General features: G+C 37.8%; 1 protein-coding gene across 2 annotated transcripts; it reads left to right on the top strand.

Annotated features, from left to right (window-relative positions):
* Positions 1 to 5,663: 5,663 nt before the first annotated feature.
* On the top strand, positions 5,664 to 10,841 carry LOC135290734 (tetraspanin-3-like). 2 transcript variants are annotated; one of them, XM_064404695.1, is made up of 3 exons: positions 5,664 to 6,538; positions 7,461 to 7,595; positions 10,263 to 10,841. In XM_064404695.1, exons 1-2 carry the CDS (start codon positions 5,727 to 5,729, stop codon positions 7,558 to 7,560), a joined length of 912 nt encoding a protein of 303 aa, XP_064260765.1. In that variant the 5' UTR covers positions 5,664 to 5,726; the 3' UTR covers positions 7,561 to 7,595; positions 10,263 to 10,841. The 2 variants fall into 2 exon arrangements, with proteins under 2 accessions (XP_064260765.1, XP_064260764.1); XM_064404694.1 differs by lacking the exon at positions 10,263 to 10,841 and having other exon boundaries at positions 7,461 to 10,240.
* The last annotated feature ends 726 nt before the right edge of the window (positions 10,842 to 11,567 follow it).

The raw sequence follows: 11,567 nt of genomic DNA, 5'->3' as shown, positions 1-11,567 counted from the left end.
TCTGAAGGAGAAACTACACCCTGCAAAATATTACCAATGAATTAATGAAGCACAAGCTGCACAAATTCCATTCTTTTGTGTGAGCTCCTGTTACAGGTCTAAAGAGGTCTGCAAGCTGCTCACACCAAGATAATCCACTGCTCTCAATTTAAAGAAGTTGGTGTATGTGTCTTTGGACAGAACAAGTACTTCAGAAGTAGTCCTATGCTCATAACATCATTGCTGCTACAATGTTTTTTTAAAATCCTAAATTGCTCCTCAAGTGAAAATGTAATCAAGAATTTTTTGCATATGATCATGCTGAATTTCTCCTCTACAGCCTGGTTTGAGAACAAGATTCAATAACACTCGAATTAGTACATCACTGCTGCAGTGCTCTCAAGAAAAAACTGATACTGAGTCTAGATTTACCTTGTGAGATAAACATTGGGATCCAAGTTTCCATATTGTAATAAACCTGATGACTTAAGATTGAAATTTTTTGAGCTCAAAGAGCATTAATAGACCTACGTTCTCTTGTAAACGGAGTATCCAAAGGCAACATTTGTGAAAGTACCTCTGTAGTTTAGGATGCCGAGACTGACTGATCTTAGGATTTATCAGAAAATTAATTTGAAATACCTGTATCAGGTGATGTATATCGATTTCATAGTATCAATATGAAAAAAATATTTCCAATTTTTTATTCACATCTTGCTGCTTTGTGGCTGCGCAGTTAGATTCATTCACTGGTTGGGCAAAAGGTCACAAGTAGAATGCTACATGTTGCTAAGATCTATCTGAATTTTCACATGCAATACAATGGAGAAAACTGGTCCAGAAGGGTTCCAGCCCAATGTTGCAAGAAAGTCTTCTTTTGAGGAAAAAGCATTCTACAAAAGCATTCTACAAGGATTCTGTTTTCTGAGGAGACACAAAAAACAAACTTTACTCATGAGAAGTTCTGACAAGTGTAAACCTCTTGTCAGGTCTTCATACCTTCCAGATAATGTAAGCAGGCACTTCTCACTTCCTCCCTAAAGAGAAATCTGCCAACTATTTCTATGAGTTAATAATATTTCAAATTAAAAGTCTTTTTATAACTTCAGAAAATGCCCAGAAACCTTGCATATGATTTCTGGCAAATCTCAAACACAAATGAGAGCACTGCATTCACATAAGTAATATTGTAGCTAGTGATGGTTGAAAGCAATGAAAACCTAGTCACAGAATACTTTAAATGTCAAGGTGACTTGAATTTCGTGATATTCAGCTTTTTCTTAATTTTTTGAACACTTTATAAAGTTTTTACAGAAGTTACAAAGGTTTTACATTTCTTCAAACCTGTTTTTATTACCAACTGCAATAAAGACAATCAAAAGAACAGAAGTTCCATTTTAATTTTAATTTCTTTTTTTTTCTTTTGCCATTATGTGTCTTTTAAAATGTTCTCCACAGTGACAGAAATATGGAAAGTGACTTTTTTTCCCTCCTTTTTTCATATTTTGATAGTCCATATTCATCCAGTCACAAGGTATTTCGTAGCAATTACAGACTGGCAAACAAAAAAAAAAAAGGAAGGGAAAAATGAAATTTAACAAGAAAAAAGGAAAAGGCTTTTAGTCTGCATTTTTTTATGTTCAATTCATAAAAGGAAAGAAAGAGGGAAAGACATGAAAACACCAAACCCTTGACATTTGATTTTGAACATTTTCAGCACCAATGAATGTGTGGGATATTAAAAGCAAAACCAAATAAATCCTGAAAACATTTGATGTGCTTCCTCAGTAACAAAAGGCAAATGGAACCAGGATACTGGCAGACTTGCAGTCAAACACGTGCGTAATGGTAAATCAGCTCTTGAGTGGAGTATATTTTCTCCATGAATAGGAGCTGGTAGTCATACCTCTGTTTGCTTCAAGCTTTCCATGGGAGGTATCAGTCTCATGCAAGGCAATATCATCTCGCTTTGGTTACTATGGAAACCAGTTGTGCATGGCTGCAACTGTAGGCACTGGGTCCAACCAGGCATTTTTATCTTTTTCCATTTGGGCTGCCTTAATGATCTTGTAATATATGACATGTTGCATAAAACAGTGTTCTTTATTCTCAAAGAGGCAGTGCACTTTGCAGATTTTGGTGTTTTAGAAATGGCTTTCCAGTTGGTACCCAGTCCTTCTTCTGTGTGGAGTTTTGAGTGCCTATTATTGCTTGGATGACCTGATTGAGAAGCAACAAATGTTGGTTCCCCCCAAATATTACTATTTAAATGTTGCCACTTTACATGCAGTCAGGGTTTTTCTTGGAAAGTGGAAAAAGTGTGGGTGAATTCTCTTTGACTTGGGAAAGATGTACTGCCAAACCAGCAGGCAGGATTTGGGCCAGTGAAAGGAGAAGTGATACCACTGACAGCCACTTACACTTTATCCGGATTTGCTGGCCCAATTGGGTCACACACCAGCTTCCACCCAGTGGAGGTATCAAGAAGGTGTGTAGTGATGGAGAAACTTAATGTAAAAGTGGAGAAGAGGAAACTGACAAAAACCACTGTTTTTTAGAATGGTTTTAAAGTCATATCTTATGTAATGTGTGCCTTAATCTAACAAGGCCTTTAAAAGTTCAAAACTCTCAAACCTCCTTCTGAATGCTTTAATTTCACCATCTACATCTTCATCTGTACATGGGTTACATGGGAAGTAGCAGCTGTTTTACAGAGGCAGCTTTGGGGTTTTTCTGTGCCCCTGGGACACAGAGCAGTTCCTGAGGGTATGGCTTTGAGATCCTGTCTCTTGTTTTAGGAGGCCTGTATGAAGCTTAGAAGATTGTCTGATCTAGTGAAAGGTTTTCTGTCTTTGACTAGCAGGGGACTAGAACTAGATAATCTAGAAGGTTCCTTCCAACCCAAACCATTATGTGACTATGATTCTAAGATGGGCTTGTGTAGCTATACCCGAATGCCATGGTCACCTCTAGACTTTGTCTTGTTCGCACAAGCCTGAACAGACTAGCTGGTCATCTTGATATGAATAGTTGCCCCTTGCAGCTCAGCTGTACTCCCTGGTCAATCTGTATGACAGCCTGTGCCATCCAAAATGAGTTTAGTCAGCTGCCTACACTGCACAAACACAACATTGACTTGATGGCTCTCTGGTCCCACTCCTGGAGCCAGATGGAATGAGCCTCTTTGACCTTCTGGGCACATCAGAGCTGTTCAATGTTAGTTATAGTGTTCTAGAGCAGTGAATGCTAAAAAACAACAACAAAAAAAGTATACTCTTGACATTTTATTAACTTGAAGGATTATACTTTCAGCAACATTCCAGAAAATAGTTTATCTATGGTGTATTACCTGTTACACTCACATTTGAATTTCAATACTCATCAGTTCATAAGCAGAAACAACTTCAGAGAAAACAGGGACAGCATTTATCATGTTGTGCTGTTTACCACTGTAAAGAAAACAGAGGAGCATGCCTATTCTGTCATACCTATATTCTCTTTGTCACATTACAGTCTCCTGATGGATAGCTTTGCTCATTGCTTTTTGAAGCTTTTGTCCACACACACAGGTAAAATGACTTATCACAAAGGCAATGCTACTGAGGGTGCCAGTTAGTCTTTTGGTTACTTCAGAGACCAATTCTGTTTTTCTTGTCCTTCACCTTACATTTTTGAGCAGAAGCTTTCTTTTCCTGAGTGCCTATGAATTGCATAGCAAAAAGAGGGTAAGGGGTTTTAGATAGCTCTGACAATATTGATGACTACTACTGCAATTTCCTCTTCCATGTTGCTGAGTGTGGTCTATTTCCCCCAAGGACACTGAGACCTCTCACCTGGGGACTGGCTCCCAGTCAGTGTTTAGTGTTGGTGCTTCTGATTCCATATTGAACTGGTGGTCAAGTATGATCTCTGGCCCATTTGTTCTGCCAGGAATACAGTGTTGTAGAATAAGCTAAAAGGAAGTTATGTTGTAACTAATTTCTTACTATCTCATTTAGCCTTATGGGCACAGGAATGGGCAAAAAGGAGAAGAAGCAGGCTGACATGCTTTTGTTCACAAAGCTTGCAAGCTAAAAAACAGTAGTTCGTACTCCTCACAGTATTTTCTGATATGTTTCCTCATGCTTTTCTGATATTTTTTTTCTGTATTGTGAAACAAATCAGTGTAGCTTCCGTGTGTGTACAGATGTGAGGGGGAATTCTGTTGCTCCCTTCCCCAGCTCTCTGATGCAGAAGACAGAAATCAGGGAAAAAAGCATTCCAAGAGAATAAGTGAATGGCAGCAAAACCAACACAGCAGGAGGGCTGGGGGGTAGCAGCAGGTGGAACAGGAGAAAGGGCAGACACAGACATCAGAGAAGGAAGACACACATTCAGGAGCAGCTTTGAAAGAAGGATTTTGTTAAGATTTAACAAGTTAATCACTGCATGCTAATTACTGTTAATGAAAAGATTAAAAATAATAAAAGCAATTTATCTCATTCCAAAATAATTAGCCTTAATAACTTGTTTGTGCAGCATATAGAAAGAGATTTTGATGGGAATCCGCCCAACATCTGTGTATGCATAGTGTATATACCAGCAATATGTTCTTGTAAAATGTCTGACAGATGTGGGATCATCAGCTTTGCTGAGACTTTAACAGGGTTCCAGGGATCTGAGCACCAAATTATTCTGGTTTTCTGTCAGGTTTGCAGGTGCTCATGTTTCTGAAAATGAGGATCATCTCTCTGTATTCTCCCTTATGTATGTATGTTGCATTAGTCTTGCTCTATGTCTTGGGAAACCAAAGAGACCTTAAGGGACTTCATCAGGATGATTACAGAATCATTGCTGGGTTTGGGATCTGCCTTCCTGGCACCTGTGGCAAGATTTATGCAGATTTCCAATCCTGCATGGCTCATGCATACCACAAGTTTGAGCAATAACATTCTTCTGATAATGCTGATAAGTGGCATCAATTCCCTTTGTTATTGTTGTGAAGTGATTTAGCTAGTGTGTAATTCAGTTTCTTTACACACAAGGTAAAGTTAATGTAGCACTTACTGCCTCTTGTATTGAGTCATTACAGCAGTCAGTCAGATCACTGGTAAGGCAAGCTGAGGGGTAAAAGTGTGAAATGGCAGGGATTTCTCATCCAGGTGTCTTAAGTGAAGTCGTGCTGGGTAAAAAAGGGCAAAATATTATTAACATCATTACTGCCCTTAAAACACTGAATGAATGATAAAGGCGTTAAGGAGGATAATGAGTCTAGGTGAATATCACCTGTGGAGATTCCTTATTGAATAGCTCTGCCTAAACCATCCATTTGTTAATGGCTCTGACTTGCACATTTGTTGCCACCCTGGCTACTGCTGGAGAATTGGGCAGTCCAAATAATCCGAACAAGCAGTGCTGGCTACCACTTTGACTATTCCTCTACATTTAGGTCTTCTACACATGAAAGGAGTGCAGCCTTCTTCCAGCTGTCCTCCTTCAAGTGCAAATGTCTCCAATGACAGCAGTGTAAGGGACCCTCCACAGCAAGTTGGGTACATACCTTTCTGGTTTCTGCAGGCTGTGCTGAGCAAGCTGCAGCAGCAGCATGTGGTTAAGCTGATGCAGGGCATAGTCTTTGTCCTAAGGAGCCTTATCTGAGTTGCTCTCTTGCAAATTGTTTTTAGGTGGAGATATCATCTGCTGCACCTGGATAAGTGGGGTTGAAGCCTCTTAAATGTTGATGAGGAAGGTTAGCTGGAGTGAGCAGAATGAAGAAGGTTAGGGCTGTGATGGTTTTACCCTCTTTGTGGTGCTATGAGGGTGCCTACCTCAGGTCTTTTGCTCGATTTCTGCTGGGATTCCTAGGTTTCATCTTCTGGGGTACTGCTGCAGCTCAGATGTTTGGTGGAGTTTCAGTGATCCTGATGATCAAGAACTACAGATGTTTATTTCAGGAGTCTTACTTGTCTCTCCCTGGTTGGTTGGCTCTTGCAACTGCACTTACATTGCTACCTACTGGAGTTTTGGCTGTCTCTATTTCTGTTAAGTGTTCCCGCCATCAGCAAGGGACTCTCATGTACTTGCTGCTGCTCCTTCTTTGCTTAGAAATGTCTTCAGCAGCTCTAGCACATTCCTACTGTGTTAGGACAGCGTCTCAGCTGGAAAGTGCTATGGGTTACCTTGTTCACCAGCACAACTGGACATGCTCCCAGGATCCCGGAAACAGTGCTGTGGATGTGATACAGAGAGAGCTGCAGTGTTGTGGGGTCCACAACTACACAGACTGGCTAAAGGCATCATCCTTTTTGTATCATCCAGCTTGTGTCCCTGAAAGCTGCTGTAAGGAGAAGTATTCTCATTGCAGGGGAGACTTAGGCTATGTGGAGCAACTTTCTGAGGAAGGCTGTCTAGAGAAGCTGGAAGACCAATTGTGTTTTTCCATGATGTACATCTTTTGGTGTTGTACTGTGCTAAGCATCTTGGAGCTCTTGGCTGCTGTCAGCAATGCCATCCTCATGAGACGTCAGCCATTCCATGAACTTTGTATTCTGGACTCGTATACCTTCTTACAGGACTATAGGTACTAACTGCTTTGCTGGACCCGCTACATGTTTCCTTGACTTTTTACTGCTTCATTGTTGCATTGGAACAAAATTTAAAAAAAATCCCATAAATAATAACTGTAAATCAAACTAGTTGATCACTGCTGAGTTTTTTTTCTTTAGCGTCATGATCTTAGATCAGTTGTCGCACAGATTTTTCTTTTCACTAAGCATTCTGTATCTGAAAATCTTCTGGGGATGAGTCTTCCAACAGGCACAGATGCAAAACCACTGTATGTGAGGGGAGGCAGTAAGAAAAGGCGTGTCTGGCTCAGGGCAACTTGTTGTGAGGTCATGAGCTGTGCTTTTGGACTGAATCTTAACTGTACTAGAATCTTGGAGAGCAATTAATGTACAGATTCTTCTACTTCCAAGTTTGTGTTGGAAGCTTTGGTTTTTCTATAAGAAGCCCTTTAAATTTTTAGACCTTTAGATTAATATTTATTTTTCTTTTTTCCTGCTGAAATGCTCATTTAAATAACTGATTCTTCAATGAAAATCTATGTCAGTTTTTGAAGTGGCATGAAGGGTACAATCTAAGTAGGTTTGACAGCAGCACAGTAAGTAATATGATGATGAGCAGCAGGAGGTAAAGCAGTCTTGGGAGTTGCACAGGAACAATTCACAAATAATAGAGCAAGAAAGTCTGTCTGTATTCATTCATTTATTTCATGACAGAGCAAGGAATGAGTCAATTATTTTTTGCCAGAAAAGTAATGTGGGGCCACATGTGCTCTTGAATTATACTAGAAATACACTTCCTTTTCTTAAGAAAGTGCCTGCCCTTCTTACTAAATCCCCTTGTTACCCATTTTCTGTCAGTCTCTCTCCAGTCTGCATGTGCTGAAAGGGACTAAGTTAGCATGTGGAGTACTCATATGCTTGTTTATTGGTGTTTAGAGATGTGCTGGCAAAGGCTCTGTCCTACCTGCGTTGGACTGCACAGTGTGTGCTTGTATATATGTGTCTGTTTGGAAAGTGTCTTAAGCCTCTCTGCTGACCTGGGAATGGGCACTCCAGCAGCTTTATCCTTTGGTAAGTATGTGTAGGAGATCTTGAGGGCCTACAGCTGCACCACATTAGGTTTTACTGGACTGGAAACAAGGAAAAGGTCTGGGTCCTTTTCCTGCTGGACCTGGCAACTCCCTTAGTGCTTGAAGTAATAGTCAGTTCAATCATTATTGCTCTAAGTTTTTCACCAAACTTCAGGTAACTTAGTGGAAATTTCAGACCTAAATCACCAGAAACTGATTTTCATGAGTGGAAAAGAGAAAAAACCAGAGAACACTAGGTCAGTTCTTGAATGCTAATTATTAGCCGTGTGAAACAACAAACATGAAATATACTGCAAATCTTCTCCAGTAAAAAAAAAGCAAAAGAACGACAAACCAAACCAACCAAAAAACCCCACCAAAATCCAAACCCCTCCTTTCAAACAATTAAGGTATTGTTTTAGATAAAGGAAAATAACTAATTCATTAGACAGAGTAGTTCTTCAATAAAGAGGGAATGACATGGGATGGGTGTGGCAATGAATGATGTTTGTCTGGTTAAGCACCACAATAGGAACTTTGTGGTACCCTGGCACATAGATGCTTTGCAATGCAAATTACTGTTATGACATTAAAAAGATGCGATGAAAGTGAAGTGACAATAATAGGCCCAGGGAAAAAGATTTTATTGGAGAAAGTGGAAGATGGAGTAGGTAAAGTACCTTTTTACCATTTGCCTTTATTAAGGAAGTTATTATTATTCTCAAATCTTATACCTTACAACTTACTTCACAGTTTCTGAGCCAGAGTCTCTTAGAAGGGAATGCCCATATTTTTCATCATTAAGCAGAAAGTAATAATTTCAAGGTGATTAAAAAGAGTTACTTATGCGGATACCTTCATCTATTGTGTCTGCTAAAAGTTAAGGTCATTCATGATTCCCTCTATTCTTACTGTACTAAGAAAATGAAAATATAAATATGAAATTGACTGGACATTGAGTATATGAAATAGCTTTTAGTAGTTATTTTTTCCCTTGCATATTTTTCCCTGTAGAAGAGCAGATAGTAAACCCAGTAGTAAGTGTGAGGATGCATGAGACAGACATAATCCAGCTAAAAATGGTTGATAGTAGAGTAGAAGACAAAACAATAGATTTATTACTCATTTGATGTTTTCCAGTTTGTTTCTGAATACTTACTTTGGGACAGGAATAACTTCTTTTGAAATAAAAATGGTGCTATTTCTAAGCAAGTGCACTTAGTTTCTGTATTGTAAGATACATAAATGTAAGATACATAAATCCTTAGGTGCTATTGTATTCTATGCATTTTGTATTAATTCTGAAAGGATCACCAGCTGTTTTTCATAAACTAAAAAAATTAGCAGCTGTATAGGAAGGCAGCAAATGACTTACAGTTAGCATTTCTGAAAATTGTGTTCGTTTAGATTTGAAGGGGAAAAACTGATATCCAGTGCAAAGCTGGAAATGTGTTCTGTGATTACCCTTTTACAGAGCTTTTATATATATATATCCCATATATTCCATACATGAGCTGGTGACTATACTGTGATATGTTTTGTAGAAGGCAACAGTCAGAAAGTTAGAATTGTTTCTGAAATGTAAAAGACATTTTTATTTTTGCAGCTTTTTCTTAACTGTCTTTCCCTCTTTCCCTCTTTCCAATTTTTTTTCCAAGAACTCTGTATTTTTTCCCTTATTCCTTTATTGTGAATGCTGGCTTGATTTAACTCTGAGTAGAACATAATTCAGCTTCTGAATTATGAGTTGTTCTTCATCAAATCTCTTGTCTTTTCAGTTCAAAATTAAATTCTGTCTCACAAACAGAAAGCAGAAAATCTAGGCTTTGCTAGGAGGTGATTGAAGACTCAGTCCCTGCCTATCTTACATGGATATTGTTAAATCAGTTAAAATTACTCTTTAATTGAAATTATGGCTTTTGTAGTCTGTTGTAGAATTGCACTATGTAGAGTAGCAGGAGGTTGTAGAGTTACACGTTGTATTTTCTTGAAAAATTCGGCTTGCACATATAGGTTAACCTCCTTCTTACAAGGTGGAATTACACAGGGCAATAAAGAAGCTGAGAGAAGAAAGGAAATCTAACTCTAAACTATCACAGTATCATCCTGGAAGATGATGCAAATAATTTTTGACCTAAGAAGTACAGAGAATGAGCTGAACTACTTATTCAATTATGTCAAATGGTCAGCATTCATTTATTAAATAATATAAAGTGAAATTCAATTAGAGCAAGTAAGTGATTGCATTATGTAAAGCAATTTTTAAAACTGGGTAATATGATAATCATTTATTACATTAGGTTCAGAATATTGGATATTGGTACTTGAATTAATGGAAATGCTTATGATGGACTAGTTAAAAGAGTTTGCAAGTGAAACCACTCCTCCTTGTATTTCTTTTTTAGTATTGAATGTGCTGCTATTGCTTTCAAAGCAAAGGCTCAGATTTTACTGTGGCATTGTTCTTATAAGTAAATTCTTGTAAACAGTACTTGTAAAGCTAATTAATAAGATGTCCAAAACATGGGGGAAAGGATCACCAATTAAGCGTCTTAACAGAGGGAAAAATTGAGTGCTAAAATTGCAATCTTATAGTAAACATACTAACATATTATGAAAATAAAATATCTCAGTATCTTTCTACAAGACTGGTTTTTCTATTTTTCAGACAAACAGGATGAAACAATCAGATTTGAAGATTTTATTGAGACTTTTCTGGAGTGGGAGAATGTGATTTCAACCTCTGTGTGCTGACAAGAGGGTCACACTTTTTCATACTATTTTGTTAGAGCATTTTCCTGTGATTATACTTGACTAAGGCAAAAAACTGCCTCATTATATCTCTTAAAGTGTCCTCTTTTGCTACTCAGCCATTCTTGTTGTAGAACTGGTTTGGAGGCATTAAAAAATGTTAGAAATATGATCCATTATTAAATGGTCTTTTTTTTCCCACTGTACTTAGTAAAAGAATATTTGTCTAAGGACTCAAATACCAATTTATTTCTTAAATTCAGGTATTCTTGCAGCCAGAACTTTTTAATGTCTCAAGGAATGTGTGCTTACTGTATGAAGCAGGTGCAAAATCCTGAGGAGCCTATGGAATTCTAAAATGAATCTAAGTGTGCAACTTTATGCTGATTACTTGCAGAGCTGTGTGGCAGAAAATAGCATTCCAAATTTTAGGCAAGAGTTATTGCACAAGTGGCTCAAAACCATGTGCAAGTAGAAAAGATAATATTTTAGGACATCTGGAAGTGTTATTTTAAATATGTAAAGCATTTCCCTTGGCTGGCAGAAGTTTAAAAAAAAAAAAAAAAGATGGTCTTGTTTTGTTTTGTGCGGCTCTCCCCTGCACTGCACAGGATTTTCATGCAGGAGGAAGCCTGGAATGTCTGTGTGAGAAAAGGGAGAAGAAGCAGTGACTGTTGGGCTCTAATTGAGGAGAAAATGCTGAGAGAAAGTAGTGCAGTAGTGTGAATGCAATAGCAACAACTATACAAAAAAAGAAAATGGAAACCAGAAGTTTATTTCTGTGTCTCAGTAATCATAGTCATCTGTTAATAATTTGAGGTTAAAAATTCCACACAATGAAATTTTGAGATTGGAAAACATGTTCTTTAACCTCATATCATAGCAACTGCTGAAATATCTAGTCACAGGATGCCTGTCTAATTTGGCATGGTTTGAATTTATTATCTTCCCTGAAAAATTTATTTTAAAGTTATAAAATTATAAGCTTCAACATTCTATATGAAAAAAATATATGTAAGTAATCTTTTATGTATGGTGAGCTGTATTTTTTTATCATGTAGTTTGGAAAATGGATTAGCATGGGACGGATAATCTACAAAGTGAAATATTAATAAGTACCTGATTTAGCTTTGCATTAGGCCAGGGAGGGGGGAAAGAAAGGAAAAATGTACAGTAGGCATAAAGAAATATTGAAATTCAAATTAGGTTTATATAGCATATA

The sequence above is a fragment of the Passer domesticus genome, chromosome Z (genome assembly GCF_036417665.1).
Source record: "Passer domesticus isolate bPasDom1 chromosome Z, bPasDom1.hap1, whole genome shotgun sequence".
NCBI lineage: Eukaryota > Metazoa > Chordata > Aves > Passeriformes > Passeridae > Passer > Passer domesticus.
The sequence above is the reverse complement of the archived record's forward strand: the minus strand, read 5'-3'. Positions and strand labels throughout refer to the sequence as shown.